Source organism: Stegostoma tigrinum, chromosome 11, assembly GCF_030684315.1.
Source record: "Stegostoma tigrinum isolate sSteTig4 chromosome 11, sSteTig4.hap1, whole genome shotgun sequence".
NCBI lineage: Eukaryota > Metazoa > Chordata > Chondrichthyes > Orectolobiformes > Stegostomatidae > Stegostoma > Stegostoma tigrinum.
Window position 1 is genome coordinate 47,629,091 of NC_081364.1, and position 21,614 is coordinate 47,650,704.

Consider the following 21,614-nt stretch of genomic DNA (forward strand, 5'->3'; position numbering starts at 1 on the left):
GTCCAGCAAAACCTCCAGGGAGCAAGTTTTCCTTCCCTCTGGGCTATGTATTTGTTAAAAAAACAGTTGAGCACAACAGTTAGAGGGCCTGTGATAACAAAGTGTGGAGCTGGATGAACACAGCAGGCCAAACAGCATCTCAGGAGCACAAAAGCTGACGTTTCGGGCCTAGACCCTTCATTGGAAAAGGGGGATGGGGAGAGGGTTCTGAAATAAATAGGGAGAGAGGGGGAGGCAGACCGAAGATGGAGAGAAAAGAAGATAGGTGGAGACCTGTTTCAGGCTTGCAGCATCTTAAGTGCCATGCAGCTGGGCTTTAAATATGGTGCTAGTGGATTGAAAACCAAAAGGTCCCAACAGTGCCTACAGTTTCCACAACTCCAGCAATACAATTCCCTAAGAAAGGCACTTTAGAATCCAGTTACATATGAATGGGGTAAGCAGAAGATTTCATGAGAAAAGTCACTAAGCTATGGTGGACCAGGCATTCTGAATCTCACCCGACAAAATGTTTCAACTACAAATGAGAATATACTGCCCATAAGCATCAAGTCCAGACCCAGCATTTATTGTACATTGTAGCCTTGTAAAGGTGATAGTGGGCACCCCACAACTTCTTCTAGTAGTTTCATACACCGCATGATATGGACTGGAGTTTACATTGAGTTATACTTTTAACATAATCAGAATGTAGTTCATGATTTGTTTTTTTTCTAATTGCAACAGGCAAAGTTAAATTAAAATAACCTACACTGTTAAAATGACCAGGCATTGTCATAAGGCCTTACACATTTTCCATGATGATTATCTCAGGATATAATTGTTATTTATTTGTTCCATGAAAGAGTGACCATTTTTATATTACTTCAAAAGGAAACCTCGTACAGTAATGCACATAAGTCTTAACGTGCAGCTATGAGATAAAATTTATCTGCACCAAATTTTCTATTTGTAAGCGCAACAGCAGTGCCCTCTGCAGAAAGTTCTGAAATAATGCAATAAAATGCTATCTACTCGTTTCCAATTTATAAATATAAATAATACAATATCTGTATCACATATCTTAATGTGAATTCCTTCATTAAGTATAATAGTTCTACACAGCCTAAATTTCTACAGTATTTGAATAAGTACTAATTTGAATGTGAAATTATGTTCACTTTTTTATGGGTCTAGATACAATAGCTTGGCATAGAAACTCTATACTTTCAGAAGCTCTGGAGAAAGGTCACTGGACTCAAGACACTAACACTGCTTTTTCCAAGTATGTTGCCATACTTGCTGAGTTTCTCCAGCAATTTCTTCTGTTTTTCAGATTTCCAGCATCCAGAATTCTTTGTTTATTCACAGAATTTTTTTCACTAATAAATGCATTACAATTTAAACCATTATTCACAAGTAATTTAACAAGGATGTGTAATTTGATAAGTTTGTTACTTAATGCTTATACTTAATAATATTACTTATACTTAATAATAATCAGCAAGGTTTTTCCCCATTTTTATTCACTTCCATTTGTGTTGAGATCAATTTTTCATTGGCTTAGATCTAACTTTGGAAAGCTTTATGTTATACCAATTCAAAACCTAATGGTCTAACATGAATTTTTCAGATTCTTATAAATGTGGGCAGTTTATAATAACTGAAAGGTATTATTTTTCAGGGTCAATTTAGTATCAATCTCGCTGGGACAGGACTCAGAGTGTCAGAATCAACAAGGTGGATTTCACAGGGAAATTATGCTGTCATAGAAATTCAACGATTGCTGGTGAGAACCTAATGGAAAGTATGGTTCAATATTATTTGGAGAAAAGTAGTTTTTTTTGTGTTCAGCATTGTTTGGTGAAAAAGTAGTTGCATTTAAATGATTCATTAGCTGATATTTTGCATGTCCTTTCTTTATACCAAATGGCATTTATGATATATAAGGCTTTTTTGAGCTATTCTTAGTATTATTCTAGTAATGCTTCTATTACTAATGTTAGTAATAATGCAGTACAACTTTATCTAAAGAGATTGTCATTCTGTTTTCCAAAGCAGGTCCAGAACCTGAAATCTGGCTGAATTCTAGTTCCTAGCCTCTTTTGAGCTTGCTATATTTAAATGCTAATTGGCAGGAAACAAGCTCAGAAACTCAAAAATTGAAAAAGGACCAGGTACTTAAATCACCTACCCAAAGATTAGTGGCCTTGTTGAATGAGCAGACACATTAAAAAGAATTAGGCTGAAGGATGTACATAAAAGAGCACATCTGGAAGTTCAGATGCACAATGAAAATACAAATACAAATGGACAATCATTGGGCCTTAACTTATGAGTACAACATGAAGTTTTTGATGCTCTAATACCAAAAGCATTATAAATCCTTCAAGATCACAATGTAGATTCACTAGATGGCACGAGAGATGTAGTCTATAATTATAAGCAGTGACCTGAGAAACTGGCTCAATTGCTGGAGAATGGAAAGCTAAGAAGACATTTTTAAAGTTTAATGGTAATGAAATAAATATTGTTTTCTCTTGGTAGCAAGTTGAAGTGCAATCATCAGTTTAAAATTATCAACAGCTAACTAACGAGAAAGTTTCAGAGACTTTGTCCGAAGAAGCAATTGAACCAGCTAATATTGAGGGAAATGTAAAGAAACATTTACAAAGGGCTATGAAGGAAACATACAACAATGGGATTAGTTTTGGACTGATGTACTAAAAATCTGGCATATAAACTGGAATTGGACTATATGGAACAAAACAAAAGACTAGAGTAAAATACTGATGTAGAATTTTTAAAAAACTAATTGTGCTGACTTGACTTTGATTTCATATGGGCTAATTTAAAAACAAATGAGAAATAAGAAGTACACAATGTATTATTAGAGGTTGAAATTGTATCAGAGATAATGGGAACTTTCCCCCCACAGTGGTCGAGAATGCCCTTGACCGCATCGCCCGCATTTCCCGCCACACATCCCTCACACCCCGCCCCTGCCACAACCGCCCAAAGAGGATCCCCCTTGTTCTCACACACCACCCCACCAAACTCCGGATAAAACGCATCATCCTCTGACACTTCCGCCATCTACAATCCGACCCCACCACCCAAGACATTTTTCCATCCCCACCCTTGTCTGCTTTCCGGAGGGACCACTCTCTCTGTGACTCCCTTGTTTGCTCCACACTGCCCTCCAACCCCACCACACCCGGCACCTTCCCCTGCAACCGCAGGAAATGCTACACTTGCCCCCACACCTCCTCCCTCACCCCCATCCCAGGCCCCAAGATGACATTCCACATTAAGCAGAGGTTCACCTGCACATCTGCCAATGTGGTATACTGTATCCATTGTACCCGGTGTGGCTTCCGCTACATTGGGGAAACCAAGCGGAGGCTTGGGGACCGCTTTGCAGAACACCTCTGCTCGATTCGCAATAAACAATTGCACCTCCCAGTCACGAACCATTTTAACTCCCCCTCCCATTCTTCAGATGACATGTCCATCATGGGCCTCCTGCAGTGCCACAATGATGCCACCCGAAGGTTGCAGGAACAGCAACTCATATTCCGCTTGGGAACCCTGCAGCCCAATGGGATCAATGTGGACTTCACCAGCTTCAAAATCTCCCCTTCCTCCACCACATTCCACAACCAGCCCAGTTTGTCCCCTCCCCCCATGGCATCACACAACCAGCCCAGCTCATCCCCTTCCCCCAGTGCATCCCAAAACCAGCCCAGCCTGTCTCTGCCTCCCTAACCTGTTCTTCCTCTCACCCATCCCTTCCTCCCATCTCAAGCCGCACCTCCATTTCCTACCTACTAATCTCATCCCACCTCCTTGACCTGTCCGTCTTTCCTGGACTGACCTATCCCCTCCCTACCTCCCCACCTATGCTCTCCTCCACCCATCTTCGGTCCGCCTCCCCCTCTCTCCCTATTTATTCCAGAACCCTCTCCCCAGCCCCCTCTCTGATGAAGGGTCTAGGCCCGAAACATCAGCTTTTGTGCTCCTGAGATGCTGCTTGGCCTGCTGTGTTCACCCAGCTCCACGCTTTGTTATCTTGTATTATTAGAGGTTTGCTGGTTTTCTAATATTTTAAAGTAATCCCTATTGCTGTTGCTTAGTTCTTGTGAACTGAACAGGTGCATATTTGTGAGGGACAATGGCCGAGGGAGCATAGAGGATGTCGAGGCATAAAACAGTAAGAAAAAGCACAGATTCTCAGACATGGGAAAGATTCACACAGCAGTAAAGGATACAGAAGGCTGGAAGGATCAGATGGTCTCCTTCTGCTCCTATCATCAATGTTTCTTCTAGAAATCATTAGTAAAAGTTTCAAAAAAGGAATATGAAAAGAAATTTGTAAGGAATATAAAAATCAACAGGTTTTTTGCAAGTAGGTTTGGGAAAGGGGGTGATCAAAAAAAAATGGGTCAGATGACATTAAATAACAGTGTTATTAAAAACTTCAATATGTTAAATAACAACTTGGTATCAATACAATAGAGAAAGAGGTCAGCATGCCCATCCTCCCAAGGAAACTGGTATTGAATCAGAGACTGGGCGTATTGAATTTTTGTCTGGGCTGGGAGAACCCGACCTGTGTACTTGTGATCAGAGATAATGGGGACTGCAGCTGTTGGAGAATCCGAGATAACAAAGTGTGGGGCTGGATGAACACAGCAGGCCAAGAAGCATCTTAAGAGCACAAAAACTGACGTTTCGGGCCTGGACCCTTCATCAGAAAAGGTGTACTTGTGCAACTTTTTGATTCAGTACAGTGTGGAAACAGGCCCTTCGGCCCATCAAGTCCTCACCACCCCTTGAAGCATCCCGCACAGACCCGTACCCCTATAACCCACACACCCTGAACACTACAGGCAATTTAGCATGGCCGACCCACCTAGCCTGCACATCTTTGGACTTTCAAAATGCACACCTGATCCACATGACTTTGTGGGGTATTCTTGACTTTTGGCACAAAGTTCAGCTTTGCAGGTCATTCTGTGAGCCTTAGTAGAATGCTTTAGAGTGTGGAGCAGACTCAGTCAATTCTCCAACACAGCAGTCCAACAACCAGCATCATTTCAAGGCTCTCTGAACATCATTCCTTCATACCCCAATGCAATCTAATTTCTACCTCTGATTTCCCACGCCACCTCTATGTCCCGACTTGTGTCCACCACAGCTATTCATCAAGCACTCACCTGTCTTCTCAGGAACCAAACAATATCACTGGTGATTATTTTAAAGCCTGTAAACCTTCAATATTCTTAGAAAACCCTGAATTCAAACTCATTGTCATTGATCCTGGACCAGGAAACACAAGGAAAGAAAATTGTAACCTTTTATTGCCAAATAGGTTTGCAAACAAAGAGGAAGTCAGATCAAAGACTTAAATCGAGGCTCATAAAGGCTGCAATAGTTCTTCTTTTCAGCAAGACCATAAACGTAGATGAAGCTTTTGAAACCTAACTGATTAATGGGTTCCTGTCATTGCAAAAGCTTCCAGCTCCATTGACAGAATTGATATCCATTTTCATTTCAACGTAGTGCGCCTATCAATCAGTCGTGGGTTGCAGGTGTAAACCAATTTTTGTAACTTCATGCATTTTTTTATTCAATACCGCCAGATCTGTTCATCCAATTAAATCACAGCACAAAGAAATCTTCTGTTTTCATTTTTATACATGAACAAAGAGCAGGAGTAGAAATCTGGCCTCTTGAGCCTGTCCCACTTTTTAATAAGGTCATGGCTGATCTGATTACAACTGCAACCCACATTCCCACCCATGCCCTTGCTTATCAAAAATAAATATCTGTTTTAAAAATATTAAAAGATTTTATTTACACCACCTTTTTAGGAATAAAGTTCCACATTTGCATGATAATTTTAATCTCACATCTGTTTTACATGGGCAACCCTTTACTTTTGAACAATGGCCCCCTAGTTCAAGATTTTCCCATAAGAGGGAGTAGCCGCTCTACACCTAACTGCCTATTACCCCTCAGGATCTCATACTTCATAATCAAGACAACTTATTCTTCTAAATCTAGCAGATACCAGCCTAGCCTCTGACACAAGCCAGATTAGCTCGGATGTATCCAAGTCCATTGCTATAACATCTTTCATAATGCCATCTAATCTTTCCCTATCAAGAAATGTTTAGCTAACTAGTCTGTAGTTTCCAGTTTTCTACCTGCCTACCTTCCATTCTTGGAAAAAGGAGTTACATTTGCTATTTTCCAAACTAATGGAACTTTGCCTAAATTTAAGAAGTTTTGTGAAATTAAAAACCAGTGCATCAACTTTCTCACTTGTCACTTCTTTAATCACCCTCGAAAACAAACCATCAGGACCTGTCAACCCACACCTCCATTAGTTTATTTAATACCACTTTTCTAATGAATGTAGGTTTCCTGAGTTCTAACTTCAATTCCCTGATTAATAGCTGCTTCTGGGATATTATTTTTATACTCATGCATGAAGACCTTTAAAAAATACCTGCTCCATATATCTGCCTCTGCTTATTTTTCATTATCAATTTTTCAGATCCGCTTTCCATTGAACCAACATTAATTTTGATAACTATTTTTTGAATATTTATAGGAACTTTACTATCTGTTTTTATTTTTCTGTCCAGCTTTCTTTCAAATGTTTCTTTCCTTCAAAATGTTTTAGTAATTTTCTGCTTTTTTAAAAATTTTATGTCTAATGTTGTCTTTGCACCAATAAAAGCTTTCTTTGGTTTGTTACGATCTTTAACGTTGATAGTAAACCACAGATAGTGGGTCCACCCACTGAACTGTTCTTAAATCACTGGAATTAATCTGTTCTGCCTGTTTGGAAAATAACTCCTTAAAAATGTATTCAACTGCATCTGCATTGACCTATTATTTAATCTTGTTTGGCAATTTGCCTCAATCAGCTCTGTTTTCATGTACTCATAATTCCTCTTTTTAAAAGTTTTTGAAATAAAATTAATCTCACTGCCAGTCCTATCTCCCTCACTGCTACCTAGGGGCACTTTCTCTATGAATTCATTAATTAATCCTAGCAGGCTGCATGATACCATGTCTAGTATGGTCTATTGTCTAGTTGGCTCCAGAGCAGGTTGCTGTAAGAAACTATCCCGAAAACATTCTATGAACTCTTCATCTAGGCTACCTTTGCCTATTTGACCAAACTATTCCATATGTAGATTGACATCTAACATGACCAACGCCATGCCTTTCTGACAAACTCCCATTATTTCTTTCTTTATCCTCCACCCTAGTTTGCAGTTCCTGTCAGAGAGCCTGTGGATCACTTCCACAAGTGTTTCTTGCCTATATTATTTCTGGCTCTACCCAAACCATTATTACATCCTGGTTTCCTGAACTTTGGACATCTCACTCTATTGGGAACAAAAACAAAGTTGCTGGAAAAGCTCAGCACGTCTGGCAGCATCTGAAGAGGAGAAAACAGAGAGTTATTGTTTCAGATCTGGTGACCCTCCCTCAGAACCCTTCTCACTCAGAACCTTGGATAGATCCCATCCGGACCTGGGGACTCGTCCACCCAATGCCTTTTAGAATACCCAACACTCCCCCCCCCCCCACCTTTGTGTTGATTTGACCTAGAGTAATCATCCTCAGTATCTTCTTTTCCTTCAGTATATAGGTAGCAATCCATCTCACTCTGCAACATTTCTCTGTAATTGCTAACAGGATGGACATATTTCTATTTACTCTCTCAGGTCATCCAATTTGTTTTAAATATTACGTGTATTCAGATATGCAGTTTTTAGTTCTAAACATTTTTCTTTTTTTATCCTGTAGCAATATCTGTTGAATTACTCTTAGGTTCATAGCTCTATCCTTTCCTGTGACAGTCTGTTTGTTGTTGTACTACCTTTCTCTTTTGTTTTATCTTTACTCTTTGATTTACTACATTATTCCAAATTTTATTCCTTACCTGCATGACTTAGCTTCAAATCCTCTCCATTTCTTTATTTTTGTCTTGCAAAGACACTGACCCCAGAACAGTTCATCTGCATAATATCTGAACAAGATAGATTCCAGTTTCCCCATTATTAGTGCTAGTGCCCCACAAACCAGAATGCACTTCTCTCACACCAGTATTTGATCTACTTGTTCATCTCTCTAATCTGATTTACTCTATTCCAATTTGCATGTGGCCCAGGTAATAATCCAGAGGTTCTGCTGCTTATTTTAGGGGTGCCTTGCTATTTGAATTGACACAGCAGAACATCCTTTGTCCTGAGTATGTAGTTGATATCTACATGGACCATGAAACATGACACTTGCCCTCCCACTGCAAGTTCCTCTCTAACCCTGCCCAGATGTCCCAAATCCTGGCACCAGGCAGGCAGCTTTCTGGATCAACACTCTTAGCTGCTAAAGAGCAATGTCAATCCCCCAAATTAAACCCATCCACAATACCACTATATTCCTTTTTGCTCCACCCTACTTGAATGGCTTCCTATACCACAGTGCTCTGGCCAGTTGGATCAACAACCCCACAACATCCATTTCCATTCAAACAAACTGAGAGGACCTCAAAACCTATTGAACTGTCATAAAGAGTGCTCCTTGTGCTCTTGCCCTCAGTGTCCTCTTAACTGTCTCACTTGCAGTTGCATTCTATTGCCCCTCAACATTGAAACTAAAAGGCCATATCCTAAGAACTGTGACTGTTTCCTCATAAAAAGAAACCAAGAAACTTTCTTATTCCTTGATATGTCACAGTGCCCGTAGTTCTACAGCTTGCAAACTCTGAGCTGGAGCTGTTCAAAGATTAAGCACTCAGTGTCAACATGTTCAGCTTGGATAACAATGCAGTCAGGAGCTACCACATGGTGCAGTTGTGACACATCACATACATATTTTATTAACTTTACCATCAGTTGCTATATTATTTTGAACCTTAGAAACAGAATAAGCAGATGTCACTTTCTTGCCAAATAATTAGCTTCCTCTCCTGTAGCAAATAAATAATCAGTTCCTGGTGTTTGAAAACGTTAGAGGGAAAAAAAAGCAGAAAAATCCTTTCTCCGCAACTCTTTACTCATCAATTCCCAGCACTCTATTGTCAGTCACACTCCAGTGCTGTGTTGTACTATGTTAGCTAGGTTTACGTATTCCGAAAACAAAGGCCTAGTTTAGCCAGTTAAAGAGAAATTCCTTTTGGCTGTTTCCTTAATAAACTGTCCCCAGCTGCTGTTCCAATGAAGACCTTGTTAAAAGCCTACATAAGTATGGCAACTTTACAACTTAACCCAGAAATCTAACTTAAACACTGACTACAAAAAGAAGTCAGATTAGTACGAAAAGATTTTGACTCTTATCTACCAAATGCCAGCTTAGACTGTCCTTTCTTTTTTGGTGCTTTTCGTTTTACAATTTTAATACATTATCATAGTTTGTCCATTGGGAAAGTACTCTACTGCAGCTAAACGATCACCCAATGCTGATCAATGCAACTGTCAGCTTCACAGAACTGATCCGTATAATGAATCATTTACGTTATAATACAGCATCTAATAGAGACATCGTAAAGTGCCAAAATCTTTTACAGCCACTTTACAGAATATTCTAGACTCCTCAGTCAGTTTTGTATTTTCTCCACAAACTTTTACATGAAGTATATTACTAATGTACATCCAAATGTTCAGGCCAGCAGATGAAATGGCATGTGGGGCGAAATCCAATTTGGTCCCCCTTTAAAATGGGGAGCCTGATCTCAATGTGGGTGTATGTGCATTTTGCGTATCAAGCAACCTCAAACCACAAAAAAACCAGATGAAAAAAACACAACATTAGCAATGAGGAGGAAAATCATATTGCCACTCAACAAATTTGCCTTCACACGCAGAGGAAAATTCAGACCAAAAATTCAGCAAAATGAACATAAATGAGATAACAATAATGGAATCATTAATGGTGTAAACAGCAACAATTTAGCAGGATTAAATTGTTTCCATCCAGGGTTTTAATAGAAGTAGATAAGAAAACATCAAACTATAATCTTCCAAAGTTCTGTTTTGTGGGTCCAACTCATCGCTGCATTCATTAATAACTTAATAATGGGGTTGGAAACCATGTATCCAAATGTACAGCATAAAAAAGTTGGCAGTTTTGCAAGCAGCATCGATGGGAGGATCAGACGAGCAAGAGAAATTGATAAACCAAGTGGATGAAAAAGCTCTGGTATATCAGTTTCAATGGAGAAAAATCTGTAATAGAAAACTCAATCTGATTTCAAAAGCCTGTCCAAAATAGTACTGTATGAACAACTTCTGCACAGGAAGATAACTCAACAGAAATATTTGAAATTGAATTAGAAGAATTCTTGCTTCTCTGAGAAATTGAATAATTGTTTGATGTGGTAGTGTTGCAAAAATAAATAAGTCAAACAGCAAAGATTGAGTAGCCATAACTCATGGCACATTCTTGTGTTCTCCCAGTTAGATCATACATATTTTTCAAAAATATGTTTTACCATTATTATCATTGTTCACATTTCTAGATGATTTTGCGTATTGTTGTCAGTGTGCACAACATACTACTAGTTTAATAAGTGGTTGGAGGATGGCACAAGATTATGTTCCATAGTATATAATTTGTAACAATCATGTACTGGCTGTGTATTATTATCTTAGATCTAATACTTATGAAGTTATTTTTAAAACAAATGTTGCATGCGTGTATATAGAAGAGGGGGAAAAAAGTTGACAATTTTTTCATTTTGTGTTTTAAACAGCTTTATTAACTTCTTTAAGCATTAATGGATTGACTTATCATTCATTGACTACAGTGATGTAAATCCTATTCTATCCACAGAATGGCGCCAAAGTGACTGGGAAATGTGGAGGTTATTGTGGCAAATGTATCCCATATTCAGGAACAGGATTACACGTACAGTTGCTTTAGCTCAGGTATTTATTGTTTTAAGTACTTTCACAAAAGTTTCTTCAAATTCAGGAATAACCAGCCCCAGATCAATAAATCCAATACAACTGCAGCCTAAAACATAATGCATTATGTCAATATTGCATAATGCTACTTTTTCCGAAAGTTGCACCAATAACAAAATAATGAATAAGCTTTACAAAAGGAAATATTGGTCAAAGTTTCCTTCACTGGTAAACAGAAATCCTTTGAGCTCCACTGTACTAGGAAAAATATGGCAGCCGGGATGTTACCATAGGAGTTCTGCCTACCATTTATAACTCGTTCAAGCTCCACATTCAAGGAATCCCAAATCCCATCAGTGTAAAAAAGATCTAATAATTTATCCTGAAGTGTTTTCCTCAGGAAAGTCCGTTAATATGCATATGATTCATATTGCCTCCTAAAACAATGATAAGATTCTTTCATCCCATTTATGCAGCAGGTATGCTTGCTTCTTGCAGATGTGTGTGGTGATTTTAACGTGGTCAGCCAAGTGGACCTCATAGAATATGAGTTCCCTTACTGGAGCAGTTAATCTGGCCCAATCAGGGAGCCCTGGCCGACAGATAAGAACAAGAGTGTCAGACATCCTGCTGACTTTAGGAGCTGGCTCAGAGGGAACTAGGTCAGTGTCAAGGACTCTCCACGCTCCACGTGTAAATAAAGGGTGATTTGATGATTAGGTACCAGCCTCTGGAGTTATTTCAGTCTCAAGGTAAGTATGTCAGCATGCCTTTAAGAGTCACACTCATGACATCTTAATGTATCATAGCATGTGACTTGAAGGTTGAAAGGCCTCACACTCAATTTTGTCCCAGATCATTTGAAGTATAATATAATATTCAACTGGAGTAAAACTGTTCTGTTGAAAACAGTCACCACCTAATCAAATGTCTCTCACAGGATCAATTATATTATGTGGGGGTGGTGGGGAGTTACTTACATATTCTTGTGGAATCAAGGGAGGGTGACGCATTAAAGTCTGGATTGTTACATCTTTGTTGGGAACCCTCCACCAGTGAAGACATTTGTACCTCAGTGGGTCCTGTGAGGTAGTGATACAGGTTGGGTGCACCTCACATCACAGCAGAATGGTAGGAGGGCAGCAAGGTTAGCCTGTGGTAAGTCATCCTCAGAGGAAAGAGGTTCACTTGAGCCTTGCTCAGCCGGGAGAAGATGCAAAGATTTGGGGTCATGAAAATCAAGATGGAATATTTTTGTCACATGTCAGAAGTTAGCTGAAACACTGCAGAATCATGGGATGAGAATGGATGAGACCCGCACACTTCACAATGACTGACTGTATTTCAAAACTCATCAGCTCCTTCATTGAGAGAGTGACTAATCTCATTGAATACCACATCCATATCATTTAAAGTTGGAAGGGCAGACAGAATGAATGTTATAGATTATAGGATTGATAGATCAATGACACAAATTATACAAAGAAGCATGGCATGAATGGCAGCTGTTCTCCAGTTGATGTTTCCCTCCAGTTATCAAGGATGCCAGGAAAGGATTGAGGATGAAGCAGATGGTGATGAAGATGACAAACCTCATGAGGCTTCAAAATCATCATCAGCCACTTCCATAGTCCCTCTGGCAAAGGAACTATCTGTATCTTTACAGTCTGTTACAGAGACTGCTCCTGATGTGATACTAGTACAAAATTCTTTGAGGAACTCTATCCTTCCTGGAACATTCTCAGTGAGGCCAACTGTCAACAGGTTCAGGTAGGCGTTAGCAAGGAGGCTGCTTCCAACTCACCCGCAGCCAAAAGAGAAGCAACTTGAAAGAGTGGGCATGAGCGAATGTCACTATATTGGTGATGTCAATTTGTGATCTTTTGTGTTTTTGTTATAAACTGTATTAAAGTGTTGTATTTCCTTGTCGTCATCATGAATGGAAGGAGAATGAAAAATAAGAGTAAATGAGTGGATGAAAGGATGTTGTTTCAGGAAAAACTCTGGAACCTTGCATGGTTTGTGCCATTGGAAGTTATCTGTCTTTTGTTCTTCATGGATGCTTGGCTACAGGACAACGAAGGGATCACCAAATGTCTTGCAGACTGCATGTTTCTGAAGTGAAACATGGCAGAGATGGTGGGCTCATTCTGATTCAGACATTTTAATAAGCATGCTATCTCCCGAGCCTACTATGCCAACATCCTGTCTTAGCCTTTAAGGAACAAGGATCCATGTTGTTTGAGTGATGGCGTAATTGGTGTTGAATTTAGTGGGTTTCATTTTCAATGTATTACTTCATGAAAATTTGATGGGAGAATTCAAGAAGATTGCCCCACTCTTTCCTCACCAACATTTGCTGCACTTATTCGAAGAAATGCAATTGACGCGTTTACTCCTGGCCAAAATATCTCGCCCAAGGATTTTCATCTAGTGAATTTAAAGTACATTGAACTAACTCCAGAGGCTGATATCCTGTCACCAAGTCACCTTCCATTTACAAGTAAAAGGTCCTTGACACTGATCCATCTCTCTGAGTCAGCTGTCTGAATGGTCAGGGTATTCCTCCTGTTCTGATTTGTCAGCCAGAGCTCCCTGATTGGAGCAGGTTAACAGTCCCAGTCAGAGAACTCATATGCAATGAGGTCCACCTGGTTAATCTCATTACAATCACTAGATGCCTGCCCCTCTGAGTCCGAGGATATGGGCCAGTTTTTTTTTGTAGTACCTCCTAGGGCATTTTAATACCAGCTCAGGTTCCTCCAACTCTACCTCTGATACAAGCAGCACGTAATGCACAGTAGCTTGCCTCTTGTGTCCGGAGTGTATCAGAAGAAATTCATTCTCCTCTTCAAGTAGCAAAGGCGTCGAGGTGGTGACATCAGCTGTGTCCATTTCAGATCCCAAGGTATCTTCAATGCTGACAGAAAGGGAGAACTTACATCTTCTGGAAAGGCAATCGAGGAGCCTGTTGCATTTTGCTCCCACGCCATTTGCGAGTTTGCAGCTGTCATATGGTCCACGTGCTTGTTCAGCACCGAGGCACTTACCCAAATTTTTTCCATGACTGGACCTGACCTCGCGTCAACCATACCCCCTTACCCATGCAGGGCCATTGCTGTGGTGCCTACATCAAACTTCATCCCCTGAAATAAGCTGTCCATCTCACTTAGTAGAATCTTGTGTCTGACATTGCCTTTCCTGATGCCTTTTCACCAACACCCTCGCCCCTTTCCCACCTCCACCACCCTCAGTGTCCAGGAAGATCAAATTTAACCTGATGCAGAGTCTTCTCCCCATTAGCTACTCTGCAGGAGCTATCCCTATAGGTGCATGAGGGGTGGTCCCACAAACAAAGAGGAGCTGGGACAGTTTGGGATCTAGTGAAGCTAAAGGCTGTTTCTTTAAGCCTACCTTCAAAGTTTGGACTGCTCTTCCTGCAGATAATTGAATCATGGATGGTATGGAGTTGTCCTTATTTGACAAAAACCATTCGACTTTGGGAAATATTCAAATTCCCTGCTGTTAAACAGTGGTCCATTATTTATGACCAACACTTACGGGAGTCTGTGAATTGCAAACATTGCGTGCAGTTTTTCTATCATCATCACTGTTTGTGACGGATGAACTCTAAACACATCCAACCACTTTGAGTGGGCATCCACAATGACTAAGAACATTGAGGTCATGAAAGGACCTGCATATCCGGTGCGTAACCAAGTTTAGGGTTTACCTAGTCATTCTCATAAATGTTGGGGAGCTGCTGTTGGTAATTTTTATTCTTGTTGGCACTCTGGGCACTGCCCCACCAAACACAACTTTCTGGCCACCAGACATAACTTCTTGCCAACATTTTCTTTTTGGACACCCCTGGATGACCCTAGTCAAGTTCAGCCAGTATCTGGTGGCAGTATTTACTCAGGATAATCACTCTTGTTCCAAATAATAATATGCCGCCTTCTACTGTGATATGGTCTCTCCAGGTCCATAAAGGTTTTAAATCTGGTTGTGACAACTCTTTCATTTCCCCCATCACCGCCAGCAGTTTCATTTTACCAGGACAAGGTCCTTCTGTGTACAAAGTCTGATATTGTCAGTTGTGACTGGAAGTGTGTCCAGAAAATTTAAAATCATTACAGACTCTTGCAGTGGTGGTACCCACTGGTCGTGTATCTCCCAGAGGGAGGCGGCTCAACGTATCTGCATTTGCTGCTTGGCCTCCTGGACGGTATTCCAACTTTTCATTATATTAACTTAGTATTACAACCCACTGCTGAATTCTGCTTAAAGCTATTGGTGGCACTGTTTTGTCTTCTTTAAGTAGACCTGGCAGGGGTTAGTGTCTGTTATTATTACTAATTTACATCTGTAAAGATATTGATAGAGTTTCCTGACTCCAAATCTGATCGCCAAAATTTCCTTCTCTATCTGGGTATATTTACACTCTGCTTTAGCCAAAGTCCTAGAAGCATACAATATTGGGTGTTCCTCACCACTGGGCATCTATGAGCTAATACGACCCTGATGCCATTCAGGGAGGCATTGCATGTCAATACCAGATCTCGCATGGGATTATAGAGGCTAATAGCTTTTTCTTCAATTCCCTGAGAAATTTCCCTCATAATTCACCAGCCAAGAAAGACCTAAGTTCTGCTGCAAACGTGGGAGCCGGGGCACTTTTGATAACTCTCACTTTATCTTTCGACGGGTGTAACCCAGTATTGTTGACTCTTGAGCCCAAGTAGGTCATTTGGGGTGCCTGGAACACACATTTTTCCCTTTATAGGCATACGCCTACCTGGCAGAAACATCTAAGGGCTATGTCCAAGTTCTCCAAGTGCTTCTTAGTGGTTTTTCCTTTTATTAGCACATCATCTAGCTAAATGGAAACCTGAGGTAGACCTTTAGATATTAATTGTAGCATACTTCTGGGAATCCTCATCTAACAGTAGTTGCAAGTATGCATGGTTCATGACCATGAAGGACACACTGTCCCCACCACCCACCAGCTTTATGTATAAATCCAGATGCACAAAATGGTTTACAGTTTGTTTAAAATCTCCACAAAGGCAAAATGACCCATCAGGTTTCATAATTGTTACGACCGGTGCTGCCCATTCTGCAGGCTGGACTAGTTTGATGATTCCTTTGCGGTCCAGCCTCATGATTTCTGCCTGTACTTTTGCCCATAAGGCAAATGGCACTGGGTAGGCCTTGCATCATGGAGTTGCTTCCTGGTCAACATGCAAGGTGACCTTGGCTCTTTTGATATTCCTAGACTTTCTTGATAAACTTCCGGGTATTTAATTAGGACTTCACTCAGGAAACATTTTTTTAATTAAAATATGTTGTGCCAATCAAGGTGAATCTTTCCCAACCAATGTCATCCCATCAAGCTTCGGCCCGAGCTTTTTGCAACAACCAGTGTTAACTGAACCAGTTGCTTCTCATAAGAGACAAGAGAAAAACTGGTACCCTTAATCTGTGTAGGTTCCCTGGTTGAGGTTTTCAGCCGAGCTGTGGTCTTGCACAAACTTAAAGGTTGAAGTCCACAGTGAATTTTGTTAAAGACTGGTTCTGCGATCACTGAAATGGCTGTGCCAGTAACAACCTCCATTAGAACCTGGTAACCATCTAATCAGATGTTTATTTTGATTTGTTCTGATTTGAATGTTGCCAAATAACTTAACTGTTCCAAAGCCTAAGAGTTCACTTACATCATTTAGGTCTAGTGGGACTCTTTTGCTGTCTCAAGTCTGTAAAACAGCAGCAACTACAATGGCTTGCCAGATCCCACTGAAGAAAACTTCAATTGTTTGGCCAATGCCTGGCTTTGTTTTGGGGTTTTGCTGTGGGCTAACCTCAAGTCTCTCTTTTTAGGATATGCCCTGAGTGAGGCTAGGCAATTACCTTCACTCAAGTGGTGTTCACTATGCTCAGTTAGACTGATAAGGGTGTCTTATTCCATTGGAATACCCTGCAAATCACATGCCCCACTTGCTACATTTTCAAATGATAAAGCCAGTTGTCGTGTCTGTTTGAAGTCTAGTTGGGTTTTAGCCAGTAGGTGCTTTTGCATGGTTACATCATTAATCCCACATGACAAAAGGTCTCTCAGCATCTTACTAAGGGTTAAACCAAAGTCACATGTCTCTGCTAGTCTTAACTTAGTCAAAAATCCCAATACACATTCTCTCAGTTATTGAATTGCCAAATAAAACTGAAAGTGTATCAGAATTAAAGGAGGCTTGGGATTGTAATATACCTTAACGAAATCTGTCAAGTCTTGAAAGGTTTTAGTACTTGGCACCTTAGGAAATGTAAGGCTCCCAATAACCAAAAAATCTGCCAGCCCACATGCTGTCAAGAAAATGACTTGGCACTTTTCATCTGACCCAATATCGTTCACCCTGAAAAAATAATGCATTCTTTCCACATACTGGGCGCAGTCTTCAACAGCAGGATCAAATGTCTCAGATTTCCCAAATAACAACATGATGCCAGAAATGCTTTCCCCAATTCAAGGACAACTGTTGCAAGTGAATTTCTTCAGGCATATGCTTTTCTGTCATTGCCACTGAAATAATTCCATGGAGGCTGGTATCGCATCACCAAGTCACACTTTATTTACACATAAAGGACCTTGACACTAGCCCAGCTCTCAGAGTGAGCAGAGCCTTCTGTTTATATCTGTCAACTAGAGCTCCCTGATTGGACTAGATTAACTGCCCCAATCAAGGAACTCCTATTCTATGAGGTCCACCTAGCTGACCTCATTACCATCATTACAGAGATCTAGCGCAAAACCTGAGGCAGTGGGAGGAGGGGTGGTAGAAGATATCACAGGGGTTTACTCATGCTGTGACGCACCTTGTTCCTCCTTTACAGTGTTAGTGTCAAATTTGTCTCCTATATGATCATTTTTGCTAAAGTATTTTTGAGTACTGATGTTCACACTTGATGTTCTGCCAAATTATGTAATTCAGGTGCACCACACAGGCAATTGGATTCTTCCTCATCTGTGAAAGCAGCAGTTGGTACTTCATCACTGAATATGTTTACTTGTCAATTTGTTTGTTGTATTGTCATTAAAATATAGTATTGTACATCTGTACAAGAGAAATGTATGAGGGCACATTTTTATAACACATGCAAAACAGTTGATCAATTTGCTTGTTAATTAACATTTATATTGGTAAAATAGCTCGTTAGTTTTTTGAAAAGTATTCAAACTCCTCAAGTTCTCTGCCTGGAGGCTGATTATTCACCTGATCATAGTAAAGTGTCATGATTTTTATTACAGATAGGACAAAGGAGCAGATCCAAATCCAATTCAACTGGATCAGGAATTGAAAGCTGTGCTATTGGCAGTAAAATAATCCATACATTAGCTGAGTGAGCTAGCCAGTTTCTGGTTGAAAAGTATTACAGGACTATTACTGAACTTACAATGTGATAAACTGTGTTCTTATTCCAAATGAAACAAAGTTCAACAAACAATACAATTCCAAATTATAGATTATTTAAACTTTTTAGATTGTAAACTTCAATGAAAAATCATTATTTATCTCCACACTGAATTGGGGACTGTACAGACAAAATTGTCTGGTACAAATAGCAATGAACGTAGAGTGTTACAAAAGGATGGACATAAGAACGTGAAAGATTTACGTATCAGCATTTCTGAAAACCATAAGCACACATTTACTGTCTAAAATTAACGATAAAGAAAACATATTAATTGCAAAAATGAGAATTTATTACAACAATAATCTTCTATTTAATTGCCTCAAAATCCGTTGTTCACCAGACTTGAACTATTCGTGTATTAATTGCACTATATATTTTCAGCTTTTTATTGTAGTTTGATATTTTTAATTTTTTTTATGATTACATTTACTAACTTAATTCTATTTTGTAGATAATTTTGAAATCCTTTGTGTGCAAGAAGAAAGATGTAATTGTATTAGCAGCACAGATTTTCTATTAACACCTTTGAGGTTATATTTTCATGACTGTAGTGTAGTCTATCAGTTCTATCTTCATTTACAGGATTTGGCTAAATTTTGCTGTTGCATTCTTTGATTCAGTGGCTTGGTTTTAACTGAGTGATCATTTATCCTTTTTAGTAGGTGTTCAAGGCATGTGAATTATTAAGGAGGTGAAACATTATGTGAGGCAAGCTGGAACAAGATGAAGGGCAAACTCATATATACCTCTGTGATCTATGTCTGTTGATAACTCTGGACATTTTGTGTAATATTGTATTTATGATCTGTGTTTATATTTATTTCTCTTAAAAATGTTGTGAAAGGATACTTCTATGTTTTATCTTTACGTGTAAGGCTCCAACAGTGTAAAGCACTGTTTGTACATATAACACACAATATGTAGCTTTGTAAGAAAAGGTCATTTTATTGACACTCTATTTTTGACTTGTTTACTTATCACTACGCATCTAGTAAACCAAAAACCAACTGAAAAGCCATTTGTAAATGGTGGTGCTATGTGCTATATTGTGAGTGTTTTTAACTTGGAATTTACCTCTGCACTTTTAATCAGGAAACAAAAGAATATGTACTGTTATCACATTGAGTAATTTTGGTAAAGGTTATGTAAATATATGGGTATTTGCAGCCGTATGTTATTGCACTGGTTAACTTTCATTAGGCCTTATTAACTAAAAATGAGTACACTGGTAGAAAATTGTTAAGCAGGAAGAATAGATTCCATAAGGTCAAAGTGACATAAAGGGAACAAAAATTGGGCTCACAATAAGTTTTTTTTTATTTTGCAATAACAGTAACCTGTTCTGTAAATTAATGTGCTGCTGATAATAATATGTCAAATATTAATGCATGCTGTGACCATCTTGATGCACCTTAATTTACATGAAATATAATGGTGAATAGGCTGATTCACTTATATTAAGGATATGGTATGAAAAGCTGAAACAACAAACCTCTTGTTAATTAAAATAACAAATAAAATTACTAAATTTAGAACCACAAAACATGCAACATAGTATGTTAGATTTTTTGTGACATAGCTTTTTCAGAATTTTGCTGTAAAAGATATAGCATCTTACTAAGTTGTTCAAGAGAAGAAGGGAACATTAGAAACTGCATTGATGTTTTAGGGCATAACAGACTTTATGGTGCTATTCGTGATGCAAGTAATTGTAAGTTTAAAATTTACTGGGAGCATGGTCAACATACATTAATTCTGTAAGACATGCTGCTAATTTGACTTTGATTTGCAAGTGTGTGAATCCCTGTTATGTAAACATATATGATAAATAAGTATTAAAACCTGCATGCTGTTACATCATTCAAAACAACTTTTGAAGATTTGGACTGAAGTAAATCAAGTAGCAACTTTATGATTGTGCTAATATATTTGATGTTGTAGCAATAAAAAAATAAGTAATTTGAAATTCTTTGAAGCTGAACGCTGAAAAGACTCCCAATAATTCTACTGCTAGATACATAATTTTTCAGATGGTGGTAAATGTATGTACACCAAATTGGCTTTAGTAATACCATATCAAATCAATTGATGAATTGCAGCCATCTGTTTTATTATTGATTTGTTTTGTCAAAAGTGCAAGAATAATAACAATATACTAATATGAGCATGAAAGAATCAGTCAGCATTAAGTAAACACTGCAGTGATAAACAAAATACCATTAGAGAATGGCAAAATAAATTTAAGTACATCTTACATGAAAATTTGTCTTTGTTTATTAGGTGGGTAGGTGGTCATTTTTAATTACTATATTAACTTCACCTAATTATAGTAGTTTCACAGTCTAAATCTGTTAGTTTCATAATCTGAGTGGATTAGTCTAATTTTTCATACCAAACTTTAAGTACAGACAAAGTTTCCTATTATTGTAAACTACATATAATTGCAACAGAACTTGTTTTGATTTTTCCAACACAATATTTATAACGTATTCCCTAAAACCAAAACTCTGCTTACAAGTATTACTTTACATGAAAGGGAAATTTTGAAGTTTTTGCATTAATCCAAGGTAAATCTTGCACTTTGTGCCTAAACTTCAATGCAAAGGCACATTTTAATTTCATAATAAGCAATACGTCTTGGAGATATATCACCTCTATGAATATTTAAGGTGTGTGCAGTTCAGCCTTATAGTACAGAATATCTGCTAAATGAATATTAATCATGGGTGTTTTAAATTCATTTAGAAATTGAACTTGTTGTACTCATTGTTACTACAAAAAAGAATTGACATCATTTTATAGTAGTGTTACACTGTGCACTACAGTATAATAAACCAATGTTACATTATTAAAGATGCTATTCATAGTTTAAATGTATTTATGACAAATATTAAAATATGCACTGGTAACTTAAAAATTGTTCACTATAACAAATAAATTATTTTGCTATATGTTACGAAGTTTAAAGTTTTTTTTAATAAATGCAACCTTAAGAACTTTGGCCAAAAGTAATAGAAGCTTCAAACATTTCAGAAAGGTGTTGTGCATATCAGTGGTGAAAAAGACTGGAGGGTGGCTAATGTGGTGCCATTATTTAGGACAGGTGATAAGGAAAACCAGGACATGATGGACCAGTAAGTATGATGTCAGTGGTGGGTAAGTTGTCGGAGGGAATTCTGAGGGATAGTATTTACATGTACCTGGAAAGGCAAGGACTGCTTAGGGTGGTCAACA

The 21,614-nt window shown here is 38.7% G+C and overlaps 1 protein-coding gene across 3 annotated transcripts in view; it reads left to right on the forward strand.

Annotated features, from left to right (window-relative positions):
* adamts9 (ADAM metallopeptidase with thrombospondin type 1 motif, 9) overlaps positions 1-21,280 on the forward strand; it is a 254,369-nt gene extending 233,089 nt beyond the window's left edge. For 2 of the 3 annotated variants that reach the window (XM_048547294.2, XM_048547295.2), the window contains 3 exons: positions 1,664-1,768; positions 10,837-10,931; positions 19,040-21,280. In XM_048547294.2, the coding sequence (XP_048403251.2) occupies positions 1,664-1,768; positions 10,837-10,926 (195 nt within the window). In that variant the 3' untranslated portion in view covers positions 10,927-10,931; positions 19,040-21,280. The remainder of the gene's footprint in view (positions 1-1,663; positions 1,769-10,836; positions 10,932-19,039) is intronic. The other variant, XM_059649931.1, reaches the window with a different exon arrangement.
* Positions 21,281-21,614: the final 334 nt, after the last annotated feature.